The sequence below is a fragment of the Sturnus vulgaris genome, chromosome 7, assembly GCF_052056855.1.
Source record: "Sturnus vulgaris isolate bStuVul1 chromosome 7, bStuVul1.hap1, whole genome shotgun sequence".
Lineage (NCBI taxonomy): Eukaryota > Metazoa > Chordata > Aves > Passeriformes > Sturnidae > Sturnus > Sturnus vulgaris.
In genome coordinates this window covers 21,562,139-21,590,070 of record NC_142249.1, presented here as the reverse complement: position 1 = coordinate 21,590,070, position 27,932 = coordinate 21,562,139, and the positions used below count along the sequence as shown (strand labels likewise).

The 27,932-nt window shown below is 40.8% G+C and overlaps 1 protein-coding gene and 1 long non-coding RNA gene across 3 annotated transcripts; both read left to right on the top strand.

The window, feature by feature from the left end:
• Window positions 1–774: 774 nt before the first annotated feature.
• Window positions 775–9,588, top strand: LOC148223203 (uncharacterized). 2 transcript variants are annotated; one of them, XR_015804705.1, is made up of 4 exons: window positions 775–917; window positions 5,878–5,934; window positions 7,569–7,666; window positions 9,221–9,588. It is a non-coding gene; the product is annotated as an uncharacterized LOC148223203 (long non-coding RNA). The 2 variants fall into 2 exon arrangements; XR_015804704.1 differs by having other exon boundaries at window positions 5,878–7,666.
• Window positions 9,589–10,331: 743 nt separating this feature from the next.
• On the top strand, window positions 10,332–25,585 carry GORASP2 (golgi reassembly stacking protein 2). Its single transcript, XM_014880159.2, has 10 exons — window positions 10,332–10,496; window positions 18,651–18,731; window positions 19,452–19,655; window positions 20,084–20,170; window positions 20,615–20,745; window positions 21,060–21,192; window positions 21,318–21,441; window positions 21,802–21,888; window positions 23,764–23,859; window positions 24,550–25,585. Exons 1-10 carry the CDS (start codon window positions 10,434–10,436, stop codon window positions 24,867–24,869), a joined length of 1,326 nt encoding a protein of 441 aa, XP_014735645.1. The 5' UTR covers window positions 10,332–10,433; the 3' UTR covers window positions 24,870–25,585.
• The last annotated feature ends 2,347 nt before the right edge of the window (window positions 25,586–27,932 follow it).

Sequence of the window (27,932 nt, the reverse complement as noted above, 5' to 3'; positions counted from 1 at the left end):
CTGATCAGATTTTTTTTAAACTTTTCTGTTCACATTTTTCCAGCTTAGTCTCTGTATAAGGGACATTTTAAAGACTGAGCGAAAGGGAGTAGCCAGATTTATCAGGGAGGTAATAGGAGATAAAACAAGATTAAAATGAGATGAGCTAGAAATCCCCTACAAATCTTACACTGTATATTTTAAAGGACAAAATGAGCTTGTACAAAATGGAGACATACTGCAAACAGACCCAATGCCTTTGATATTCTAATATGAAAAAATGCAACTCTAAAGCTTCTGTCAGTAGCCCTCAGTCAGTAGATTTTCTGTTTCCCACTAGGCTTTCAGTAGTGATTGAAGAGAAGCAGTAGGAAGAAGCAGTTGGAGAGAAGGGCAGAGGAGCAAAACGGAGCACACATGTATAGGTGAGGACAGGTCTCACCTCAAGACCTGGATCTGAGAATTGCCTGTGGCTGTGAACCTGTGCCTCTTCCAGCTCCTGCTGGATCTGGGCCTTAGCCTGCAATTTCTGGCTCTTGCAGCACTTTTATGTTCCTTTTCTAAGCAGTTCTGTGGCTTCCATCAGAACCAGTGGGTAAACTGCCTTTCCTCTGCTCGTTGCTTGGCTGCAGCAATTTCCTCTGTGCTTCTGTTTGTTAGTCTCTTTATGGTGACCACAATTTTTCCCCTTCATGCTGACTTAAGTAGGAAAAAATTTCAAATTATCATCTGTTCTCAATTTTCTTCAGTCATTTAACTCTTTCTATCCTTGATGTTGTTTTGCTTAGCAGATTCTTGGCCCAAATCCCTGTTCCAGGAGTGTCTGGGCCTAGGACAACATCCAAGTTTGTGTTGGAAGTTAAAAGCTCCATGTAACATCCCACAGTTCATTGAATTTGACACCATATCAAGAAAAGATGCTCAAAGAAATATACTTGGTAAGTGATGTCTGTCCCTGAAAACAAATAAAGCATTTTCCAGAAACACCTTTGAAGGTCCTAGCTTCAAATGCTCTTGTACATCACTTCTCTCTAAGGTCATACTCTAACACTATCCCATAAGTCAGAAGGAAGGAAGCCCTCATGGTTAAGGTTCAGTCATTTTTGTGAATAACACCACACTCTTTACAGTGTGTTACAGCATAAAGGCTGGTCCATATATTCAAGGAGGTATTGCAGGACTCAAATCCCTTGGCTCTAGTAGTGATCTACCCAGAACAGCTAGAAGAGAAGTCAGTACCAGCAGGAATAAAGGGACAGCTCCAGAAACTGGCTGGGTCTTTCCAAGTGGTACTCCATCATCAGTCCTGTCAATTGCACTGACACCTGCAAATCCCATCTCCAAATAAATAAAAGATATTCAGCACATCTATCTGGGCCCACCAGCTCTTGTTTCCCAAACTTTGTGCTTGCTGAGAAATTAATCTGATCAGGTGGCATTAGTAAAGGCCATTGAATCACTCTTGTCAGCAGTATGGAAAAGCATTGTTGTTCTGTGTCATTTAGCTTTCAGTGCAGTGATTTTAGAGGACAAACTGCTCATTTGATTTTTAAGCTCAACATGTGGGTGACATCCTCAGCTGCTGCCTTTGGGACACTGCAGAAAACAGGGAGAGCTCCATCTGCCTGCAGCGAAATGGAAACCACGTCAAACAGATGCTTGTCCAAGGACAGTGATTCTTGTCATAAACTGCTCTTTAACTTAGTTTAACATATTTAAGTAACTGTGAAAATGACTTCTGGCACTTTTTCTTGTGTTATAACTCATTGGTTTTGCGAATTCACCCAGGAAGCCTTTTAGCATTTCCTCTTTGGAAGTGGTGCCAAGAGCACTCAGGTAGCCAGCAAAGGAAGGATTAACCTAAGCTCCAGCTTCTAGCCACTCTCATCAGTACATGAGAGAGAGCAGAAATTCCAATTTTTTTTCTTTTGGAGAAAGGTAGGGTGCTGCATCGGGTTGACACTGCTTTCTGGCTAGGGTTATAGGATCTGATTATACCCTAGAATTTTTCTCTCTTCTAAATCAATTTTGTTTGCTCCCTCCAGCAAGAGCTTCTTATGAGAACAGTCATTTGGCTTTAAAAAACTCCACCTACAGAATAATTCTACCTGGTAGTATTCTTCCTAGTATTTTAATGCCATTATTTGAGGATTGCCATTCCCATGGCATATATTACATTACCAGTTTGTTTTATTGTATTCAAGCTCCCAAACCTAATCTAAAAATTAATAATGTTCACAAGGAGAGGTCTTCTGCTTTCTCAGGGATGTGATAAATACCACCAGAAGCTCAAAAAATACATTTCCTTGTTGTAGACGATAGAATCCTTCTCCTTAAGACTTGAAGGAAAATAAGTTATCAGCTATTGAGACAGAAAATTAATCACAAGACTTCTCAGGACAAGAAAAGATAAAGGACAGGGAGTTGAATGTTGGTTTTGTGGGGTTTTGTGATTTTTTTTTCTGGAAGGAGGATTAAAAATAACTTAAGAAATGCATAATTGTGGAACCTTTCATATTACATGTCAGGATGAAAACAATTCAAAAATAAAACAAAGACTAAAAGGGTCTTTTCCTGAGGCTAAAGCAGATTGAGCTTTCTCTGATGTAGCAATGTATTGTTTCGAGCATGGCTGGAAAGAGGCTAATGGTGCTTAGTTTGTAGCTGTCCAGAAGATGGAGGAATGTGTCCTTCTGTGACTAATGAATGCACTTAGGAGGGCTGTCAGACAGCTGGAACTCTGTGGGCAGGAAAGAGGAGTATTGTGAATGTGTATAGCCCATGGGGTCAGATCATCCTTGTGTCAGAGTAAGAGTGCAGTATTTGTTTATCTCAAATTCTCTGTGATTATATTTGTTTCATTCCTTCTTTCTGTAAAGAAGGACCTTTGTATTTCTTCCTCTTTCTCCCTATTCACATGTCACAGGTTAGCCAAAAGAGTAGTAGCCCAGTAATAGCACATGTGTAGCACAAGACAGTGTTTATAGACTGCCTGGCTTCAGAAGGCCCCTGTTCTGGACTCAGGGATGCAGAAGAAAATGGCAGGGCTTCTGGGAGAGGCAACTCTCTGCTGCCTCTGCCTTGGTACAAAGGCAGTTTCTGTTTCTTCTGGCTTTTAGAACTGCTCCTGTACTCTGACAACCAAATCTATGAAGGCCAAAGCTATAAAATCAATTACTGTGGATGAAACCATCACAGGGATTTCTTTTATCCCTGATATTCAAGAATAGCATTTGGCATTTCTGCCTGGTCAAATCTGTCAGGCCAGGTGTAATTTCTCTTTTTAATGTTCAGTGCATTTGCAATAACTCTGTAAAGCCTATAGAAAAGGTCTGGACTTTTTTCCAAGAAGGACCTTTGTGTCAGGTTCAATAAATGGGACCCTGCTCAGGACAGGGCACGAAAGGATTTAATATGTGATGCCTTTTAAAATACAGGGGGTTTTAAGTGTCAGACTTTCTCCAGTACTGATTTCTTCTAGAAGAGTCTTCATCAACAGCTGTTCTAAACATCCCTCAGCAGACTCTGGCAGCTTGATACACTGTAAAAGTGTACATTTGCTTTCCTGTCTTACTGCTCTTTTATCTTAAACTGTAAAATTTGAATTGGGAAACTTCAAAGTAAAATTTTGTTTTGGGTATTTTTTCGTGGACCAACATCTGTCATTAATGTTTCAATCTGTACTTTAGATAAAGGGCTCAAGAGAAACTGTAGGTAAAGCAAAATGTAGAGCTGACTTCTTAATTCACGATAAACTAATTTAAAGTGCTTTATAGAACTAAAGCTGAAATAGTACACATCACATACAAATACTGAGCACCCAAGACACTACAGAATGGGTTCTGAGAGCAAAAAAAAATTCTCATTTGATTTGTTGTTTTTAAGAAAACAGGATTTAACACATCCTTGGTAAATAAAAAGGAGTGCACCAGCAAATCCTTGACTATCAACAAAGTCTCTTAGTATAAGCAGTTTCCAAAACTCCAGATTTTAGTCTAACCACTTGGGTCAAAAATGACTGACAATGCATGTAAGTATCATGTAATGAATTGGTTGGAAATTACTTAATTAATCCTTCATTATGAACCCTTCTTCACAACATCCCTAGCTGCAGTACTCCCAAAGCCAGCTGCTATCTACAGCTGAATAGTAGCAGGCACATTAAGCCTCTTAAATACTTGCATTGTGATTCCTAAATTGGGTGGCCAGAACCTTAGTCTATGCAATTGCTTCTATAATTAAGATTCTATCTGTGTTTCTATAATGAACCCTGTTTTCAGCTCAATGTAGTTTAAAGAGGCTTCTTTTCTTTTTTAGCAGTGATTTCACGTACACTGTGTTATTTCCTGGTTAATAATGAAGTGAATATTAGAAACATTCTGACATTTGTCATAAGCTCTATGCCCTCTCTTAACCATTCATCAGTGCATCTTTTACTGTGAATACATCTGTTTAAAGGTTATTCTCTTCTATTATATCCTCTCTTCATAATACACTTTGTAAAAATTCTTGACACTATGCTTTAGGCCAGAATTTGGTGGCTGATGTCTAAACGAAATGGGACAACAAGCTAGGGTAAGGATTGCAAGTTTAAATTAATTATGGAGGCAAGAAAGAGAGGGACATTGATTTTACTAAGCCCATTCCAATATTCAGCCACACATTTTCAAAGCTTTATAGGAGAAGAAGATATCTATTTTTGAGATTTATCAGTCTTACAGTCTCAGATGAAACCCTTGTTGCAAGTAAAAATTGTATAATAAGCCATTCTGTCAGAAACCTGTGGCTATAATATATTTAATAGTCAAAGCTGTGCCACTGAGATCTGTGTGAAATACTCACCAGTGTCTAACTCAGAGCTACTGGGTCTTCAGGAGCTTTGGGAAGACAGATTTTAACTGTATTACAGCCAAGTCAATCACTTTTACGAGTTTAAGCAATGAAGGCTTTTGGTAATTTCCTGTGTCCTATTAATAGAACCTCTACAAATTAGTTTTGCTGAGTTTCTGGTTTCTGAAACAAAAGCCTTGTTTCTGGTCTCAACTGACTTGGGAAAGAGAGCTATAGATTACCTTTACAATTCTCTGATCCGTTGATGGCATCTGCAGTCCTCGGTGCAAATTACAGCAGCCAGAGGAACTGGTCCTGATAATAACCAGAGCATGACAACACTGACTACAGCTGTAACACATGCCCATGCTGGCAGCTCTGGGGAAAAAGCAGAGAGCAATTCTGGCAGCTATCTGCCACAGAGCACTCCCCTTGTGGAGATGCAGTGTGCTCGGGCTGATCCTGAGATATTGTGGCCCTTCCCTCCCACTGAAGAAACAGAAGATTGCTGCATGTTGCAATAGCACCAATTTAGAGTTTTGAACTGAAGCCTTATGAGCTCCAGCTCCTTCCTTGCTGGAGTCACTCCTAATTGTCTCAGGGAAACTGCTTCCCCTCCCTTGTGCATTAGTGTACGTCAGCCATAATGCAATGGAAATTGATAGATATTTAGAGTGGTAAAAAAAGTCATGTGGTCAAGACTAGGCTCTTTGAGTTTGGCATGGTCTTTTGTGTCTTGTGGAGCACCGGGGAGAACCATCCCTGCAGCATTCTCACCTGGAAAACTGCCTAAGAGTAATTTGTCCAGCTAGTGCCTTCCTCCTTTGCATTTCATTCCCTGTTCAGCTGCGTAGCAACTAATGACCATGAAACCAGCTTTACAAAAGCCCCACATTATTTCTGTACTTAATTAACTTTAGAGCATCAGACCCTAGTATTTAACCATAACCTGCAGAGCAGAGTTTCAGGGGCTTGTTTGGTCAGAGACTCACTAATGCTTGGCTTCCATTCAAAGTGCTTCACTGTTAATTTCTCTTTACATTCACACATGGTCTGATCTTTTCACAGCTGTTTCCAGTAGCAGGTCAAGAACAGGTTCAGTCTCACACGCCCTGACATTTGCAGGTATGCTTACCATTTCTACCTTACTTATTTCTTCTCAGATTGCCTCAGTTCCAAAGTACCTACTGCTCCTGGTCTCCATTGTCTAAGACTATGGGGAGTGTTTGTGAGTACTCCTGCAGCCAGTGGATGGGTGTATGGCTTCCCTGTGTCAGCAGGCTTTTACCTGCTATTTCTGTGAGCTAGAGCTACATTTTTGTATTTTGTAGAACTGAAGGGTTTGTACTTTGGGCCTTCTGTTAATGTGAAATTCTAAGTACTGTGGATGCACAGCCAGGTGGATGCCTTCCAAGTAGCAGTAGGTTGTTCCCTGTGCTTGCAAAGGAGAAAAAAATCTCCTTGGGCACTGCTAACATATGAGTTGATCTTAGACATACATCAAACTCTTTATGGCTCCTAGCAAGCCCAGTCTTGCTCTGCTGGGACTGAAGTCAACAAGCAGATATTCTGAACTGCAGTTCCTCATATTGGGCAATACATTAAGAGCAGAAATGAATGAGGTCATACATTGATTAGGGGATAAAACTAAAAGCTACATTATGACCATCTTCTTAGTCACTGTACACTGCTGCTCTGTTTCCACCTGAAACTGTAGCCTTCCTTCAGTGTTTGCTTACTGGGACAATCCCTTTTATTACAGTAAGCCTTCCCACAAATCTGGCATTATTCGCTTAATTTAATTTTAAATGCACCCATTAATTAAAATTATTCTATTTACTGATTCTTAATAATGCCTCAGAAGCTTTTGTTGTGGTGTGCATGTCTATGTTTGAGCTTAAGACCGTTTCTGCAATAAATCATAATTTTCTGCTTGTCTTAGCCTCTAAGTGATTTGGGTCAAATCAACTGATTTGTTCACTGTAGCTCCCTTCCTGCCACACATGCCTGGGTTTCATTCCTGTTTGCCCAGCACCAACAATACAGAAGGGCTAAAGGAGAGGAAAAGAAGCGCAGTTGCTTTTCTTCATCCACTGCATATCCTGCTCTGCAGAAGGATGCTGGCCCCGCTGGAAGAATTTGCAGCACATCCTCTGCAAAGGTCAACGTGGCTGCTTCATCTATTGCAAACTGGATTTTAGCCAGCAGCTGTAGCTGACAGTTTCAAGAAGGCCACTTCCCCATCCATCTTCCTCAGACAATTGTGCTGTGTGCAGTCTCCAAACTAATAATTCATAATTTGCACATGTGTGCCTTCTACTTCATTATTTTATTAACATATTAGAAGGGTCCTGCTTTATTTATTAAATTCATTATTATTCTTATCAAATGATGACATGTTGTTAGCCAGGAAGATGCACTTGCTATCTCACAACTAATTATTCCAATTAAGTTTTCATGATTCTACCATAAAGCACAGCTCATTAACTTTAATTACTTTTGAAATGCAGCTGCTGAGCTAAAAATGTAAAAGAACAGGTAGGTTATATTTGTTAGTGAATTTTTGCAAATGGGGTTTGTTGTCATTAGGTCTTAAGTGATACTTTCCGGCAATCTTGTTCCCTATTTCTTAGATAAGATTTGTCTTTTTATCTAAGAGGGTTCTAAAGTTTGTTTGGTTTTTTTACAGACTATTTTTTTGCCATAGAACATTGGATAAAATTCAAAGGTATTTCTTCAAATAAACCTGTGTGTTTCAGCTCAGCCCTTAATAGGAATTGATGGACAGCTGCAGGCAGCATCTTTCTTTGCTGAGGTGGAACTATCCCAGAAAGGGTGACAGCACTTTAATGGAAAGGTGAGATGCTGTGGTAAGGCAAAAGTTCATAAGGAAAAGTATTTCAGGTCTTGCAGTGATGTATGTAGTTTATGTCTCCAGTGAGAGGCCAGGTTCAGATTTCTCTGAAGGGTTGACTTGAGCAATTGTCCTGGTTTGGCTGGGATAGAGTCAATTTTTTCTTAGTGGATGGTCAAAACAAAACATAGCTGCCTATTTTTGAGTTCATCACATGCAGGCATTAAACTTCTACAGATTTCCTGAGGAAGAGGAAAATAGAATTTTTTTGTTGCTGTGAAAATAAGACAAACTCACTACTGGTGCAATGGTACTGAGTGGGTGTCAGAGGGTGTAATATCAGACTCAAGGAGCTGCAAAATCTGTTGCCTTGTTTCACCACTAGCATCTTTTGGAAATGTGAAGGGCATTCCTCCTCTGATAACACTTCACTCTTGCAATTGCAGTCAGAGCTGATACAATTTGTATTTCCTTTCACAAACAGTTGGATGCAATAGCTGCTGCAAATTGCCATAGTGCTCTTCCTCAGCCCCTCACACACCTCTCAATGGTCACAGGAGCAGAATTCAGCCTTAGAAGTGTTACTGCCAAAGACAGGGTTGTTATTCACCTTTAAGTTTGTATGTGGTGGGTTTGGCTTTGCTACTTACTGGGAACTGTGTAATTACAAGTCAGGTTCATAAAATCAGCACGGTGTAATTTGGCCAATCCCAGTTTTAAGAATGTTTACATGTTTAGAGGCCAGATGGAAGTGTGTGAAAGGCTAGTATTCACATCACAGATTTTCAAATGCATATTCATCAAAGTGGCAACTTTTCAATGGCAAAACACTGTTACTCTTTTTGGTCCTGGTGTTGCTCAGCAGAACTATAAAGGTTTTTCTATTTTTCCAAAGAAGTCAAAGTTTATTTTCTTTACAGTTTTTAATGACATGGGAAGGGGCTTCTAATAGGTATTTTGCAGTGTCTATTTTGCTGTCTCTGCCAAGAGATAGCTTTTTAAGGATGAGGTGTACAACATGCTGAAGTGAGGCTTTCGTGTCTTCAGTGAAGCACAATTATTATATCTGACCCAACATAAACTGAGGAGAAAATGCCTGTCATTAATGAAATGTTTATTGGCACCAAAGCCACTTACTTCCTCATAATTTCTGAGGAAACAGAATTGTCACTGAAATTTACTATGTGGTCTAAAAATGCTCTGGAATTTATGTGACTTTGACCAGAGAGGGTAGTTTTCCATCAGCTGTAGATCTTTTAGGAAGCTTTGGATAAAGGGTGGTGAATCACAGCTACTGTCTGTGGATCACATTGTGCTATATTATTGTCTATATGAACCTCTGATACCAAGAAAGAAAGAAACACGCCTGGGATTTCTCTCCTGAATCTAAATGGAATGCGCATGGAAGCATGAGATTTGCCTAAAAGCTGGTTTCGTTTTTTTACTTAATCAGCTCACGGTAACAAATTTCTTATACTCTATTAAGAGCACAGAAATTATTGAAAGGTACAGTTTATTTCTGTATAATTCGTTTTGCCTTCTTACTTTGCATTGCAGCCTCTGAATATCCTAGAGTTGATTTCTTCTTGTACTGATGGAGACACACAATATAGGGAGGCAAACACGCCTGAACCGATGTGCAGATGGAGTCCAGAACCGGCCATGCCTGACGAGAGTGCCTGGAGAAACAGTCTGCCTGCTCCAGTGGAAACAGCTGAGCACAGTGAGGTGGTCAAGGGTGGAAAGGGGTTGGTCACCTCTGCAGGCAGCACTGGGGTAAATCCTAAGCACAGTGCGCAGAGGCTTTTAATACTAAGCATTAGTGAAGCACTATGATAATACAGAGGGAAATGAGTCCAAGAGAAGTGAAGTATGCTAATGTGAATATCCTTTCCGTGCTTCATTAAGAATCTTTTAACACTGTGTTGCAGTTCACCAATAAATAGTGTTTCTGCATCACTAAAAGACTGGTGACAGCATTCTTAAAGAGGTCAGCTCTCCGGCGGTCTGCGGGGTCGGAACCAGGACGAACTGATCTGCACGGGCAGGCTGTGAAAAAGCCTTCCAGGAACAAAGAATTCTCGGAGAAGGAAGATCTGAATGTGACATTGGCAGTGCTCCCTGATAACCTGCCATCCGCCTTCTCCAGCCGCACCGAGGCACGCCGCAGGGTCTCATTGCCGGGCGTGGGGCGCAGCCCGGCTCTCCCCTCGGAACAAGCCTGTGCCGCTGCGTGTCGCGACAAGGCCGGCAGCGAGGACCGGCCCCGTTATCGCGCTGAACTTGGCGGTGCATGCCCTGAGTCGGGTTAGTCCGAAATTCGGCCCCTGGGCAGCATTTCTCGCTTCTCTGTACCGGTGCACTGCTCCGCCCGCTCCAGCGCCCAGATGGGCTCTGGCGCTCCCGGCGCCGCCCCGCAGCCTCGACCGGCTCGGCCTCGCAGGGAGAGCGGTTCTCGGAGCTCCAGAGCGCTTTGGCAGTAGGGAAGGCAGCATAGGTTGTGACCTGCCACCTTTATGTTCTGTGCACACACTTACTGTACCTTACTCATGTAGCTAACATACACTAATAATTGATTAACTCTTCCTGTCTAGCACCGTCGGGAGCCCACGCCCCGCACACGGCGCCACCGTCCTCGGCCGCCAGGGGGCGACAGGGCTCCAGAGAGGAGCGCGCGCCCGTGGCCCCTCGCGGCCGCCGTAGGGCCCCGCCTGGCGCCGGGCGGGGGCAGCGCGCGGTGCCACGTCCCCGTCGCGGCGCGTTTGCGGCCATGGGCGCTTCGCAGAGCATCGACATCCCCGGCGGCGGCACCGAGGGCTACCACGTCCTGCGGGTAAGGGCGGCACGGTCCGGCCGGGCGTCCCGGACACTCAGTTCGCCGGCGGCCCGTGGGCGCGGCGTCTGTCCGGCCGTGGGGCCGAGGTGGAGCGGCCCGGGGGCTCCCGGGGCGGCCCCGCTGCGCTCCGCGCTCGGCCCCGGGGACGCGCTTGGGCGGCGGGGTCGCCGAGGCTTCGCCGCGGCTCGCGCTGCCGCTCCCGGACTTGGGAAGTCTGGAGAAAGAATTGGTCCAGAATAAACAATTCCCAGGGCCGGGTCGTGCCGCCAGGTTGTGCCTCCGTACGACCAGGCCGGCGGGCTGGCGCATGGGAGGCGATGCTGGGTCTGGGCAGCCTTTGAGAGCGAGGCGAGCTCCCCTCCACGCTGCCCACACCCAGCCCGGGGGTCTGGGCTGCGCTCAGTGCTCCCGGCTTGTCCTGGTCTCTGCACCATGGACTGGACCGGACCGTAGCTGCTGCCCCTCCGCAGTAGTTCAGGGCTGTCGGATCGAGGTGTTCGCACGACAGGCAGCACACCTGAGGGCTGCAACTCCGGTGAAAGTACTATTTTTCATAGTCACATTGGTTTTGTTCACATTGTGGCCACAAAACTTTGGGTTTGTATGTGAAATAAAAATTGCTTTTTTAGGCTGCATTCTTGAGGTTTTGTGAGCAGCCTTTTGAAAACCCTTCCTTTTGCTTTCAGTGAGCAGAATGGTTCCTAGGTCCTGCTGTGGAATCTGAGGCACTGGAGTACGGGGACTGTGCTGGAGTCAGTGCCTGCCCACACCACGGGGTAGCAGGAGTGCGAGTGCCCTCACTCTGGGTACCGTGCTGGGCTGGTGTTTGTTGGAATCGGAGCCTTTTGGATAAGTTCTCTGCTTTTGAGAAACAAATACTTATGTTCTGATCAAATCCAAACATTCTGTTAAAATTTATATATGGACTAAAGTCACAGTGGGTTTTTTCTTCCCTTTAATATTAATGGCACATAAGAGTCCAGTGTTACTAATTTATGCCAGTACATTCTGTCTTCTCTTTTTCCCCCACAAAAACTATTCTGCAGGTTGGTAAAACTGGCAGACTCTTTTTTTCTTTTTTTTTAAGCACAGTACAGTGTAAATTTCATAAACTTTTTACTTTGGAGACTTGTAAACCAGTATGTACTTTGTAGTTAGAATATCAGTTACATCACATTTATGAGTTCATGCTGTTTGATTAAAGCATGTTAATAAATTGAGATTAGTCTCTTTCATGAAGTAGAATCTACTCATTTTTTCTTGTAATCTTGCTTGGATCTGAAGCTTTTTGTTTTCATTTTGGCACTTTGTTGTTGTAATGTTTTTGCTATGAGCCAAAATGGCAGTGTTTGATTGCCAGTCTTTGTAAATGTAATTGAGACGTGCACATTAAAGAAGTTGATTTCCAAGAGGACATCCTTATTTATATTAAACACAGGAAAGGACCTGCCTGCTGTCTTAAACATACTGATATCGCTATTTTTCACTGCCTTGTCTTCTTACTGATATCTTTAGCTGTCACAATAATGAGTGATTACTCTTTGTACAATGGACAGGCATCTTAAACTGCATCATGATCCCAGCCTAGCAGTTATAATTTGGGATGTTTTTTATTGAAATGCATGTAGCACTGATGAATGTGACTAGAATTTCCCTCTGTTGTTTTTCCAAGTTTAATTTTCCAGTTGCCATTCTGTAGTATGTTTGTTACAGACTCACTGTTAGAGGAGCTCTGCACAAGTGCATGGATTGACCTTCAGTAGAACTTTGGGTCAAGGAAAACTGCTGTTTAGTTCTGATTTACTCTAAAGTTCGTTTTCTTTCTGAGCTCAGTACTTTAATGAGGTAAATGAGAGTGGTAGATGGAAAACAGCAGTAGTCTTCCAGTGTTACAGATCTAATTCGAGTAAGATCAGATTTCTTTGATAACACCAACTTCTGTAAATAATGTAAAGTGATTGTTTAAAAGATTTCATTGCATGTGGGAAAATTATAGAAATGTCAGAAAAAAATTTCCATTATTGGAAGAATTTGTTTGGGTAAGGCAGGTAAATGAAAAATATGTGTTAAATGGCCACGAAACAAAGAGTTTACATTGTTTGGTGTGACCGCAGGAGCCAAGTACAAGTTGCTAGAGGGATGAGCAGACTGAGACTTGCAAGTTACAATTTTTTTAGAGTGAGACTTTTAGACTGTACATGCTGCCTCCCCACAAAACTAGTAAAAAGTCTCTACTCACTTCAAACAGGGACTGAAGTACATGCAGCAAGTGAACACTACCATCATTAATTTTCAATGTAAGATTTTCAGATTACTTAATTATTTTGGCTACTTCTGGTGATATTCTCTGCAATATTGCTTTCATTGTGACTTTTATCAGCAGTGCAGTTGTAACAGGAATTAGGAACCCTCCAGGACTGAAGCACTGTCAAAGGGAAAGAATTTCATCATATGCATACTTGACAGCAGAAGTTGCTCTGGGTTATGTTGTTGGTGTTCTAGACGTTAAAATGTAGCTTGCTTTTTTTTTTTCTTTTGTAAGAGGAAGAAAAAATTGCCAAGTGTTCTGTTGCCCAAGTCTCTTTAATAAGTAGACTTAGTAATGAGTCATTTATTTGAAGCAATTCTCTTCAAGTTTCCTTTAACATAAGGTGTGTAGCTGATTAGACCAACTGGCTGGCTGTTTATTGCTCAGAATGTGTTAGTTTCTGCTCTTCAAAACAAAATTAAGGAAAATTTTGAGTAATTTTCTTGCTCAGCAGTGTGAAACTGCTGCAGTTTACCCGTGCTGATGTAATGACCTGACAGTTTATTCAGCTACTAAATGATGTCACAACATCCCCATGGCTGGGGACAGAGTGACTGGAAAGTGGCCCAGTGGAAAAGGTCTAGGAATGCTGGTTGAGAGCAGTTGAACATGAACCGGTGTGCCCAGGTGGCCAAGGCCAGTGGCATCCTGGCCTGTATCAGGAATAATGTGGCCAACAGGGCCAGGGCAGTGATTGTCCTGTGCTTGGCACTGGTGAGGTCACACCTCAAGTGCTGTGTCCAGTTCTGGGCCCCACCGAACAAGACATTGAGGTGCTGGAACAGGTCCAGAGAAGCTCTGGAGCACAACTCCTGGGAGGAGCAGCTGAGTGGGCTGGGGGTGTTTAGCCTGGAGAAGAGGAGCTCGGGAGGGGCCTCGTGGCTCTCTACAACTCCCCAAGAGGAGGGAGTAGCAACGTGGGGGTCACCCTCTTTTAAGTAACAAGTGACAGAGCAACAGGAAAGAGCCTCAAGTCGCACCAGGAGAGATTTACAGACTGGACTTGAGGAAAACTTTCTTCATCAAAAGGATGGTCAGGTATTGGAATAGGCTGCCCAGGGAAGTGGTTTAATTACCATCCCTGAAAACGTTCAGAACATGTATAGATATGGCCTTTGGGTTAGATTTAATGGTGAACTTTACAGTGCTGGGTTAGTGGTTGGACTCGGTGATCACAGAGGTCTTTTCCAAACTAAATTGTTGTAAGATTCTACATGAGAATTCTTATCTGTGAGGAATTTGTATGCTGCCATGTTAAGTGATGTTCTCTCTAAAAGATACTGAGCAGCAGTGTTTAGATTTCCCACTCTTCGAGTGCTTCAGTTTGTTGTAGTAGTAATACAAACATGTTCCATGAAGTGATGACTTATCTTTTAAGGGAGGTTCACATTTTAATAGCTTGAGTTAAATTCTTTGTGCTAAAATAAAAGGTTAACTGCTAGATGGAATCTGTTTTCTTACCAAAAACTTATAAAGCTTTTTCTTTTGAAAACTGTTTCATCAAGAAATTCAATTCAGTTACAGAACGTAATGTATTAAAATGACTGACAGAAATCCAAGAGATTCTGTCAGATCTAACAGGAATTGCTTATGTATGATACATAATGAAATTTTACTGCCAGTTATGGAGTGGGTAGAAGAACTACAAAAAAACCTTTCAGTATTTCTTTGCCGATAAAGTAGAATACCAGGAAGAGTTTCTTATGTAAGGAAAAAAGAAACCCTTGGAAGTTGTGTATTTAATGCTTGAGGCTAAGCTTCTGAAAGTTTAAAAACTAGTATAAGGTAGCTGACTTTCAGAATGGTCAGAGCCTTCATCTGCCTCAGAAAAAGCCACATTTCAGTGCCTAATTTCATTTGCAGTTACACTGCTCTCTTGGGGCTTCAATTTGTGCTGCTGAGCAGACTTCTTAAAATGTGTAATGTGCAATGTATACTGTGTGGGCATAGAATAATAGCGTTGGGAGCAGTGTTCAACAAAGAAAAACTTCGTGTGTTTATCAGGAAAGTCTTTTCAGTACTGCAAATTAAAATTGGTGTATTGATCTTGAAATCTTTTTCCTGTTTAATTCTTGACAGTGAATTAAAAGTGAAATCAGTGTATAATCTATGTACTCAGCAGTCCTGCTGTCATCTTGGTGAGAAACTGAAACCCTGGAGCACTGTGTGAGGCCCTTTTCTGCCCTCTGATATTCAGCATTTGATAGAGGTTTTCTTCATTTGCTCTTAAAAAGCTCTGGCATTGCATTGCCACAGCTTCTCTGCATTTCCTGTGCCACCGTTTGTCTCTACTGTTAGAAAGTCATGGCATTTGCCCATGTGAGTCTGTGACTCGTATTTCTGAAATAACAGCTGGCTTTGAGAGAATCAGGCTTCTCAAGCTGCTGGGGATGGTCTCTTGCCTGCAGTAGCATCTGCTGTAAATGATATTACTTGGTTATTCCTCAGCAATTATTCAATTACAAAGGCAAGCTACTAAATACTTGGGGCACCCAGCAGAGCTGCATAAAGCCAAATTGCTTAGGAGACACAGAGTTGATGAACATATCCATGAAATCTTTATTATTTCCATCCTTAACAGTGGTGGAATAATTTGTGTCCTTGTATTTTCTAAGGTCCCTGGTTATCCATTGTTGCTGTAGCTTCTTGAAGAGAATCAAGGCTACAGAGCTTGGAGCAGAGAGCTGTATTGTGCATTTGGCACGGTGTGGTGGTAATGAATTGGGCAGGTAGTGACTGAAAGTGAGATGGTGTGGCAAAACCTGTATGGGGCAGTGCGATTGTTGTGCAGGGCTGAGGATATCAATTCCTTAAGGAGGAGACTTTTCATTTGGAATGGACTCGGAATTTCTGGATGGCATTTCTGGGACTGCCAGGTGTAAACACGTTTTGTATCAGTGAAGGTAGGCCAGGGAAATAGGAAACTTTGTGACAACCTGTGCATGGCAGGATGACGGAAGGGATGCACATACCTGCTTCTGAGGTGTGATTGACACAACTGTAAGGGCTTGGTTTCTTTTAGCTACAGCTTCCTGGTAGATTTTACATGCCCACTTAGAAACAAACTATGCAGAGATGTTCAGGATTGTGATTTCAACGTCTGAAGATACTTTCTGCAGACTAATCATTTGGAACTTGGAAACTCCTCAGTCCATCAGTTTGGGGCAGAACACAGATTTAGTATTCTGAGTAAATTATTTATACATCCCAGAGGTCAGTGAGCTTGAGATTGATGGATGCTGAACGTACGTAGTTCTCATCTATTGTATGTTCTCCATCTTATTTCAAAAAGTTGCTCTATTGAATACTGGCCACTCTTTGCTCACAGTGTTCAGGATATAGTCTCTTGGAGGTCATTAGGGAAGGATATTGTCAGGATGCGGAGGGGTTATTGTGATTTTGGTATGGTTTGGTTTTTTATTTTGAAGAATTTAATTTAGAAATGGAGGAAAATCTCTGAATGAGGTGAAGTCTCGGCTTTCATAATTTCAAGGCCATGACATGCAGTCTCGGAAATCTGATATGTTCTGCTGGATGTACTGATTTTTGATGCTGAGGTTTAACTAACACATGTTATGTCTTTAAAACTGTTTTCCCAGAAAGTTCTGAAACCATCTGCTGAGTAAATTCTGGTATAAAGCCTGTCTGTCAGGTTCATTAAAAACACAAACTGTAACTTCCTATATGACCTATGCAATAGGTGGTGGAATAAGAGAAAGAGGCTATTAGAGTATTTTCATGTCACTTCTCTAAACTGAGGGAAGAACAACAAACAGCGTAAACTCATGCTACATTCACTGCTCAAACACAGGAAAGGAGAGGATATTTTGAATTACTTGATTACAAGAGAAACTGCAAGTCTAAGAATACCATTATGGATCATGTCTATAGGACAGCAGAGTTTTTTAATTCTCTGTTCACAAAACTATTTAACTTCTCTTTGGCAGGGAGGTCTCAAGTATTCAACGTGCTAAAGTAAATGCTTTCTTGCATTTGGGAAGAATAATTCATATAGTGAGTTTTAGCCTCTCTGGCTTTTCTCCTAAGCTAAAATTTCTGTTTGTGGAACTGTTCTCAGGTAGCCCTACATTACTGCAAGTTTGAATATCTACAGTTAAATGAGCTCTAGAAACAGTCCACAAATGCCAAAGCCAAATCCACAGTGTGCCAGGAGTTTCAGTGCAGCTGGAGCCAGGGTGTGTGCCCCATGCAGCTTAGCTTGGACTTTTACCTTATTACCTGTGCAGTTTGGTGTCTGATCTCTGGCTGTTCTTGGTGGGAGGCATCTTGAACAGAGAGGCTGAATAAATAACACAGAGGCAGGAGTTTGGATCTAGGTACAGGGACTGCAGGATATTTGGTGATTGAGAGGTGTGGTTCCATGCACTTAATACTTGGAGAGGGAGAATACCTGTACCTCAACCGTAGAAAATTGTTTCCAAGGAACATCCAGGCATCTCAAAGAGACACTTTTACAGACACACTTCAAGTTCTCATTAGCAGTTATAAATGTGGACTTTGGGGATGTTATTGTTGCCTCAGTGATTCTTATTACTTTGGGATATTGTTGGTTTCATACTTTTTTACTGCTTTACAAATCTTGGACGACAATCAATGTGTGTGTGTGATGTGACTCTGGAATTACTAATTCCAGACTTAGATTGCGTGACTAATGTTTAAGATTTGGGCATCTGTTACCCACAAGTAATCTGATTTTTTTTTTTCCAAGCTCTGATTTTGTGAACATGTTGGGCAGAGATAAATAAAATTTAAGAACAGTTTTATTAGTAATCAAGCACTTTTAAAATTCTATATTAGAATATTTTGTTCTAGATAAGTCATATTAAGAAAACTCCATTTCTGCAGAATCAAACCAATATTGAACAATCGAATATATTTTTACCACTTCTGTCAGGTAGAATAGCATGTAATGTAAGGAACCCCCCTGTAAAGGGTAACATTTTTTAGATCTTTTTGGAAGATGACTGTAGTACATAAAAGAAAAAGCCAGTGGGTAAAGTGAATCAGCTTCCACAGAGAAAAAGATTGTCTTTGCTAAAAAAGCTGTAGGAAAAATCTGACAGCCATATTTGAGTTACTTTTCATTGTCAGCAATGCTAGCAGTAGTGAAAAAATAATATGGGCAAAATGTCTCTCACTTACTCCATTTGGAATTAAAAGCATACTTTTAGCTTCTGGGAGCAGTGTGTATCCAAAACTTAGGCCTTGTCTTAGTGGAGTGGTTGAATTATTTGAGCTGCCATGGCTGCAAAATTGCATATGTCTTTTCCTGCAACTTGAAGGTCTGCTAATGAAATCACTGGTTGTTCAGATGCCCTCCCTGTCTCAAGAATGTCACCAGGTGATGTTTAATCATGAGATAACAAACTGTGCTTACAGATGTGACTCTCTTCCTTTAGTAAGCATAAGATAAAAAGCAAGGTCCAATGTTGGTATGACTGTGGAAAGATAGTACTTTTTAGCCAACCTTCCTTTTCAGAATTCATTAACCTTGTACTTTCACTGTAATCTCCTTTCTTGAAACAAGTACTTAAAATTTATCTGATGCAACTGTTAAGCACTGCTTTTCCCAGGGAGTGGCTGGCTACTGCTGTGTCGTTCCTTTATTTAGAAATTACTAATTCCTTTGAAATCTATTTTATTTTTTATAAGGGAGGGATTTTTTTGTTCTATAGATTATATGATTATATTTGAATATTTTAAAATTACACATTCAAACATTAGTAGCTTCTAGAACTACAGTTGGCAGAAGTAGAAATATAATTCTAATCTGTGAATCAGCATTGGAACGCTTTTACTAAATCCTTGTTTAACTTTGTTAGGTACAAGAAAACTCACCGGGGCATAGAGCTGGATTGGAGCCATTCTTTGATTTTATCGTGTCCATTAATGGTTCAAGATTGGTAAGTGTGTTGCTATTTTATAACTTTTAATATAAACAATGTGATGAGAATCGGATATTTATAGGTAAACCAATGGATTTGTTTAAATGTATATAAAATATTTCTTCTTCCTTTAAAATGAGGAAGGCAGACTGCATCAGGAATTGATTTCCTTCACCCTGTAGGAACAGTTCTATCGAGTTTAGCTGGAGAAGAAGACAGACATGCTCTCTGTAGACATCTGCACCAAGTCAGAATTGCCTGCTGATCCATCACTCATGGCTTATGCTGGTGCCTCCCTAGTTCTGTCTGCTTCCATGAGAACTCACAAACTTCACACAGTCCAAAGAGGTTGAGTGAAAAGCTGCTGTCAGAGCTGTTGGCTGGGCAGGAGGCATGGGGGGAGCTTTCAAGCAGAGCTGTCCTCAAACAACAGACTATCATAGCAGTGGGAAAACCTAGCTGTGGGAAGCTCTGCACCCCTATGCCTGGATTCGAGAAAGCCTCTGAACCAACTGAAGTGTTTCATTTTTGGAAAGCATAACCGTTTACTGTGAAGTCCTGCAGTTTTTCCAGAGTTGTATTCTACACTTGTGAAGGGACTGGAAACTTGTTGCAAAGCAGCTGTTATGCTTGTTCTAGTAATGCACAGTGTAGCATCTGTGAAACAGAAGTGTTGCTGTAGAACTGAATGTTTGTTCTGTCAAACACTGACCCAAGCTCTTGTTTAAACTTTCACAGAATAAAGACAATGACACTCTCAAGGACCTACTGAAAGCAAATGTTGAAAAACCTGTAAAAATGCTTGTGTACAGTAGCAAAACACTGGAACTGAGAGAAACATCAGTAACCCCCAGCAACATGTGGGGTGGGCAGGGCCTGCTGGGAGTGAGCATTCGCTTCTGCAGCTTTGATGGGGCCAATGAAAATGTCTGGCACGTCTTGGTACGTATGGACTTGGAAGTATTCTCATTACTGCTGTTTCTGTCTTTCTCTTGGAAATAACTTGCATGGGATATAGCTAACAAGGCATGGGATATAGCTAACAAGGCATGGGATATAGCTAACAAGTCATGAGATCAGACTGGTCTCATTGATCAAACTGGCTTTGATTGATTTTGTGTTTGGGAAGACTTTTGAACTACAAATGTATATTTGTGAGTATATTGTCAAGTCTTGTATTTAAATGAATGGGTTTGTACAATACTCAGAGAGCCAGAACCATATGGAAAGGGACTGCCATAGAGCCACTGTTTCATTAGTTCATCACTGTGTTGAAAACGTGACCAGTTTGTCTGACTCAGAGCTTGTGTGAAGGTGCATATCTGTCTGACAGTTACATAGTGTTTTGTAACTTTTCATCTTAAAACTAGGAAGTGGAACCAAATTCTCCTGCTGCATTAGCTGGACTTAGACCTCATAGTGACTATATAATTGGAGCAGATACTGTCATGAATGAGGTAAGTATATAAAAATAAGGTCTATTTTTTAATAACAAAAGACTCAATTGTACCAGGGCAGTTTGAAACATCCCTGTCTCTGTTCAGTGTGAATGGAAATCAAATGCAAAGAGAAAGGAGCTCTGGCATGATGCCTCTTCTTAAAGGCAATCCTGGAAATAAGAACTGCTCTTAAATGTCTTCATGAAGTCAGATACAGGTTTTGTACTCTAAAGTCAGTATTTTGAATAGTAGATTTGAAATCTGGGTTGTGCCATGTCTTCTGAGTTGTGTAGCAAGACATATTTTAAAGTTGGCCTTGTGATAAAACAGCAGCACTGCAACAACTGCAGCATGTGGCTGTTACCAGAGGCCATACAGACAGTTAGGACTAAGATGATCGGTCTAATGCCAAATGATAAAGTAAGGACAAGAAAGCCCTTACTAATTCTTATCTTTTTGCAGTCTGAAGATCTCTTTTCCCTTATTGAAACACATGAAGCAAAGCCATTAAAACTTTATGTGTACAACACAGACACAGATAATTGTCGGGAAGTGGTGATTACTCCAAATTCTGCCTGGGGTGGAGAAGGCAGGTAAGGAGACAATGTGTTACAGGGGAATGGAGCAACTTTGTTATACCACTAGCCTGAAAACTTCTGGGTTTAAGTTTTCTGCAAAGACAGGGAAAGAGTGTTGTTACATCACAGAACAGAAGTGGTTTTTTTCTTATAATTGTTTTGTATTGATTATTTGTCATAGAAAGGGAAGCAACGTGGGGGCAGGAGGGGAAGGTTGTACAGCATTTACCTTGAAACTTGTTGGTGTCTTGAGTTGTTCATGCATTGCTTGCTATAGTTTTTAGTTGTAAAGACATTTACCTGACTGAAAAATCTTCATATTTTAAAAGCCTAGGATGTGGCATAGGTTATGGATATTTGCATAGGATACCTACTCGTCCATTTGAAGAGGGAAAGAAAATTTCTCTCCCAGGACAGTTGCCTAGTGCATCTCTCAGTCCCCTCAAAGATGGTTTCACAGAGGTAAGTTGTGGTCCCTCTCCTTCAGCTTGGTAAAAATGGATGATGATGTTTATTGCTTTTCTGCTTCTCTTCGTTCATGTAGAAACAAACGCTAATGATGCATCTTTCTTTTCTCTTTCAATAAGGTTCAGCTATCATCAGTTAATCCCTCAGCCACCCTCCCTCCTGGGTCAGCAGGCCTTGAGCAGAGTCTTTCAGGACTTTCTATTAGCTCACCTTCCACTACTGTCAGTAATGTTCTCAGCACAGGTTGGTATTGCAAGGAACTGACCTGAAATGCATGGCTTTTCTGACTTTTTTGTTCTCTTAGATGTTTCTTATTAATTGAATAGAAGGCAGAAGAGAGAATAAAACTTTCCCTTAAATTTTTCTCAACAAATAAGGTTAATGTACTGGATTTGTGCCTTACTTGTTCACAAAATATTTGCAAACAACTTCTATTAAAAATACCATGTGTATTACTTAGACTACTATTTTTCTTATCAGCATTTTAATGTTAAGACAGATAGTAATTCTCATGTAAGCAATTATTTATTTGTACTCCTAAGGGAAAGAAGATGAGGTGTTGTATGTTTAAAATCAATGTTGTTTCCCTGTGTACCCCACCAGGTGTTCCAACAGTTCCATTGTTACCACCACAAGTCAGTCAGTCCCTTCCCTCTGTGCCACCAGTTAACCCAGCAACTACATTACCAGGTGAGTAGGTAAAATTTCTTAAGACATTTCTGAAACAAAAATCTTATGGGAGCAAGGGAAGAGAGCTGTCTTTTCAACTGCTTTTTGGGGAAGGTATAACTTCATACAATTTATGCATTTCATGTAAGATCTCTCTGTACAGCCTCTACAGTGTGAAAAATTATTTTTCTTCGAGTATGTTCACAGCGTGTCTGTAGCACAGAGGAGTGACATGGCAACGAGTTACCAAGTTTATGTTTTAGAGATCCCTGCACAGCAGATGCAGTATTCAGGATTTCTCAGGAATGTTTTACTTTGTTATTTGCAACATTTTTGGAAACCCATTCTTAAATACTCAGCTTGATCACTATTCCTAGTATAAATACAGGGTTAGCAATATAGAATTTATGTTGCACTTTCTGAATTATATAGGAATTTAAACTGATATAATACAAGTAAGTGTCTTTCTACAGTGTGATTGTTTCCTAATAATAATGAACATTTCAAACACTACTATTCCAGAAGTATTCCCAAGGGGTAAAATAAGGATTCTACAGGATTTTGCTGTGGCATTGCTGTGCTGGTACAGGACTCAATTGTTCCTTCCAAAGCACTGAAGGAGTTGTATTTTATGTTTTGTTTGTTATGAGACAAGTACATAAAGCTGTGTCCATTACATAATCCTTGGAGGTACAGCCTCTAACACAAAATATGGGCAGTAGAGCTCAGTACATGCAAACAAGGGCAGAGAACTCACAGACTGAGTTTGTTAGTAGTTCTCTATTTTCACTGGGCAGAAAAAGATTATTGTCCTTTTCTTCCCCCGTCACCTAATCCACCCCTTCCCTAAACTCTGCAAATCCAAGTTTTCCATTCATCTTTTTCTCTGAGTAGTATCACTGCTTTTTTAAAAGGAAAATTGGACTATTTCTTGCAATTTGCATGGAAGTACTAGTGAAATAGTTCTTACTAAATATACTGGAGGTTTAAAATTTGAGTGAATTTGTATGAAGTTCAGCTTGTTTCAGATTTAAAAAAAAATTCAAACCAAATTTGCATATAGCTGACGTGAAAGCTCTTTGAGACAGATTATTGTCAGCCTTCATAGCAAATGAATTCATGGGTAGGTAAAGATGGCTGCGTTTTAATCAAAAATCTCTATACAGTGGCCTTGCTTTAAGACTTTTCTCCTCTCTATCTTCATACTGTAATATCAACAGTTTATTTCTGAATTAGCCTGTTCTGAACTAAACACAAAGTACGAATAGAGCCCTTGTCCCAGAAATGAAACTCTTCTGAAGTGGAAAATTCAGGACCAGGAGAATGTTCCATAGCAAGCACAGTGATGGAAGGCCATCTGTTGCATTCATTGTATCTTTCTCTTCTACTTTCGGTCCTTTCTGACTTCGAATGTTCCTTTGCCTTTTGATACACATTTTTGTGATTAACTCTAGTCATGAACTAAGTAGAAAGGACAAATAATGGAGTGATCAATATTAGGGATCAGGGAATACTGTGTGTTTAATCATATTATTATTGTTTGCCACTGAAATTGGGAATGGAGAACTTCTGGTATAGTGCTGTGGTGAAACAACTACCTTTGTTGAAAGCTGAACTTGGAATGCAAACCTTGTAATTCTGAAATAAGATTCTGCTTTCCTCAGAAAAATCTGAAAGGTTTGGGATTAGGTATTTGTTAGTCTAGAGTTCCTGCAGTAGGTATCTGTTCTCACTCTGCAACTTAAAAGCTGAAATTCAGGTGAATTTGCATACTTCCATGTAAAAATTATGATCAAGATATAAAGCATGTTTTAAATAATCAAAAAGATCTAAGAAAGAGTTAGAAAACAAGACAATTTGAAGTTTTCAGCTGTAACTGTTCCACTCTTCTCTTAGGTCTGATGCCATTACCAGCAGGGCTTCCTAACCTGACTGATCTGTCCAAACTTAATTTACCTGCACCACAGATTGTTCCAGAAATCATACAGCCTGGTATGTGCTTCTGCAAACTGAAACTCTTTAATTAGAATTAATCTTGACACTCTAATTTAGACCTCTCTGGGGGAGTCCTGAAGGGGATAAATTAATGTTTGCCTGAGATGGGAGTGGATGGTAGTGCCCAGATCAGGTACACAAGGAATATGTCTTTAGATAAACTAATTCTAAACCTGTATCTCTGTTTAAATGTTTCATTTTGTATTACCTGATTTATATTTCAGAAGAGATTGTGCCAAAAGTGAAAGTATATTATTTACGAGTAAAAGAAAATATGAAGCGTTTCCTTGTAAGGTAGATGAGGAGATTTGAGCTCCCTGAACTGAATGCCAGAATTATTAACTAATATTAGATTTAGTTTTGAATTCAGCAAAACTGCTGAAGGTGCACATGGAGTAAGCAAAAAATATATTGGAAGCTTATATGGAATATGGTTTTTGTTAACTTCTTGTTTCTGGCAGTTTCAGTGAAGGCCAGAAAAACCTACTCACCAGTGTTAATGCATTAAATACCTAGTCCTCTGAGGAGGTACAAGCAACCTTGAATTTACTCTGATTCTTCAATTCTGAAATCTGAAAAGTATCAGGCTTGAAATGAGCCTGCTGAGTCAGTGCTGCACAAACGCCATTTGAGCTGGCTGTGGTGTGCAGCAGCTCACTGCCTTTTTTTTCCCCTTTTTCTCTTTAGGTTTGCAACCCCTTCCCCCCTTGCCGCCTCTGCATCTAATGGGAATAACGCCTCTATCAATGCCACCCAAGTGTGTTCCTATGCTTCCTTTGGTCACAGAGGCATCTACAGTGCCTACAGATTTGCTTCCCTCTATTACTCAAGCTGGAAGCTTTTCCATCAACCCTGGCACTACTGAAAATGTAGAGGAGACCTCTGCACTCACCTTGGATAGCGCAACTCCAACTTCCAGGGCAACTATTGTTGACAGATCAAATGAATCCCCTGCAGCTAATGAGAAAACAACTGGAATCACAGATACACAAGCTTCTGAATCGTAACTCCAGATCACTCTGTTGGATTGGCTTGGTATTTATTTAGCCATGGGATACATATTTGAAAAGCAAGCTATCATTAATTTCATACTAGTTTGTACTTATTCTTTAGAAGTCCTGTAAATAATACGGAGGTATAATAAAAATAAAAGGGGATTTATAAAGTGTGGGGGGGAGGAAGAACTTGTACGTTACCAAAAAAAAGTCCAGGTGGTAAATAGAGTTCCACTGCCAAACTCTGAGGTATGTTTTTAATATAGGCTGACAGCCTTACCCTGCTAGGCTTGTCCTTGCTTATAATTAGCAGTTTTTGCTTCTGATAGAAATGAAGCGGGTCTTGCGTGTGACATTTACGTACCATAGTTCTTGTTCTTTGCAAGTATCTTGTTCCTACAGTGGGGATGAGAATGTTTAGTCTGAGTTGTGAATTTTAACGCTGCAAAACTTCCACCTAAAGATATTTCTGTTAAAATTGCTGAGTGGCCTGTTAACTGACATGTTGTTCTTCAGCTTGTACACAATCTTTGTCTTTAAGCTCTGGAGAGATGCTCAAGCCATGTTTCGTGACCACTGCTGCGTTGTTTCATACGCCCACTGTAAAACGGCATTTGGAAGGGAATACATGGAATGTTAAATGTAGCACACAATTTGGCACTTCATGACTACTGTAAGATGAATTAATGGATTAAGCATACATATAGCAATAAATTCCTGGAATTTTATTCTTTGTGTGACAAAATAGCACTTTTTAAAAAAATTCTTTAAGTCTCATTTAACTTTTTAGCTTCTCTCTCTCTAGTACAGATCTGTGAAAGTGCCCCCTTCCAGAGGAATAGGTCCAAGAGGGAATGCCAGACATGTTAATGGCAGGCAGGATCAGCACTTGTGGTTAAATCCATTGCAGCAATGAGTCATTTAATCTGCCTGCATATGATTCATACTTGGCTTTTTAAATTCATATTTAGGACAAAAATTGCAGATTAACTGTAGATTATACACTTGTAGAAACTGTTATATGCACTGTACTCCAGGTGATAGAATTTGCCTTTGTTATCAGGTACAGTTGATGCAGAAAACTCTTCTGTACCACTCCAGTCTTTCTATATTACTGGGATTTCATTTATATGCGATGTCTACAAGCATATGCAAACTTACCCATATCATCAGCAGGCTCGAGCTGAAGTCTGTCTCAACAGCTATGTAATTAATTTTGGCAATGTAGTTTGCCTGAGCAGTGTTTGGAACAGTAGTTGTATCTGACTTCTGATCATAATAATATCTCAAATAATTCGGTCAAGTGGGAGCCTTATCTAATACCTGTTGTCCTGTCTTATCTTTATCACCTAAGTATTTGTCTTTTCTCTGCCCCACACCTGGACATTTCTCATCATCAGTTATGGCAAAAGCCTGTGTCAAAGACAGACCCCAAATACTTTTTCATACTGTGAGCAGTTTCTTAGCTGCTTGGTGTATGAAATCCCTCTGCCTTGCTAAGTAGGGCACTTGCTGTTTCTCAGAATGTATTTTTTTTTACCTTTGTAAATCCAGTGTCGTATACCTCAGAATTAAACCTTGACATGAGAAGAAGGATGTTCCCTCTTTTCTTTCCTCTAACACAGTTGGTATCAGGCTTCATTGAGCCTCACAGGTCTAACAGCCTTTCCTGCAACTTTGTTAAACACTTCCAACGCAAGAAGAGTAAATAAGTTTGTCACAAACCAAAGGTAGAGCAATTGCTGATTGTAATCAGATGTTTTGAACTAGAGTCCTTGGGTAGATGTTTTTGTTCTTGCAGTATGGCACAGTGTTCTCTGGCATGAGTCTATGCTTTCCAACAGCAAACTGCAAACTTTCATAGGTCTTGTGCACTTGTGCACTAGTAGCAAACAAAAAGAAGATGCTTAGTCTGAAGTTTTGCATTTCTGTTAGCTATTTTAAGTCCCTGTTGCTGACTACATATCCAGTCTTTTGACAGCTACGAGAGCAGTGGAACCATCAGCAATTCTGCGGAAGATAACGCAACTTCAGATTTGGAGATGATTCAGTGGTGCAGATTTAAGCTGTAATCTCTCAGCTAAAAAGATAAACATTGCAAAGTTGAACACTTACTACTTAAAATTAAAACACAGGCCTTGAAAGAATACATTTGTACTCTGTCCCTCTCCTTTTAATTCCCTCAACTTGATATGATGAAATTGTACCCTAATCACTTCTGGCAAGGGTCTCAATGACTTGATCTTCCCACCAAAAAGAGAAAGTAAGCAGGAACAGGAACTTAAGATACACTAAAAGACTGACAACTGATGTAACCTCGTTTTCTTGCGTTCATATGTTCAGCTGTTAATGAACAGTTATGAACAGGCACATTAGCTTTATTTAAAGCATTGACACATGGGGTTCTTTAACAAGTCCTGAAAGTAGATGATGATAGATGTACCATGAACATCCCCAACCTTGCATGTAATTAAAAATTAATTTTTTACATCTGTATGACCTACTCTAAAATGAATATGGTAACTTCCTGCTCCAGCAAAGGCTGATGTGGGGGTTGTGTTCACTGGCACCCTGGATTTGTTGTGAGGACAGGGTTGCCTCAACAGCCCTGTGAGCATGTACTGAAGAAGTGCCTTTTGCAGTTTGATGCTCTGCTGCTGCTCCAGGAAACAGCTGCTCAGGCTGCATGGTCAGGGCAGGAGGGTGGACAAAGCACTAATGGTGAACGTTTCTTAGTTGGGGATTCAGATGCTGGGGCTGTGTCTGAGCCTCTGAAAGCCATCTTTTAAATCCTGTCCACATCAAACCTTGTCGCAATTGGAGCTCGATTCATTCCCGGGAAATAGCTGCGCAGGGCCACCAGATGGCGTGCACTAGTTTCTTTTGGCTGAATTTACAGGCTAAGACTCAGCAACAGGAGTGGTTGGTTCCTGCCCCCCCACCAGCAGCAACTGTAGTCAAATGGATGCCAGCTGGATGCAGAATGATGGCGCTTAGGAACTGTAAAACCGACTGATCTGAAGGCAGAAAGGGGCTGAGCTTAAGCTATTTCTAAGTTCAGAGTTTTGTTGGCAG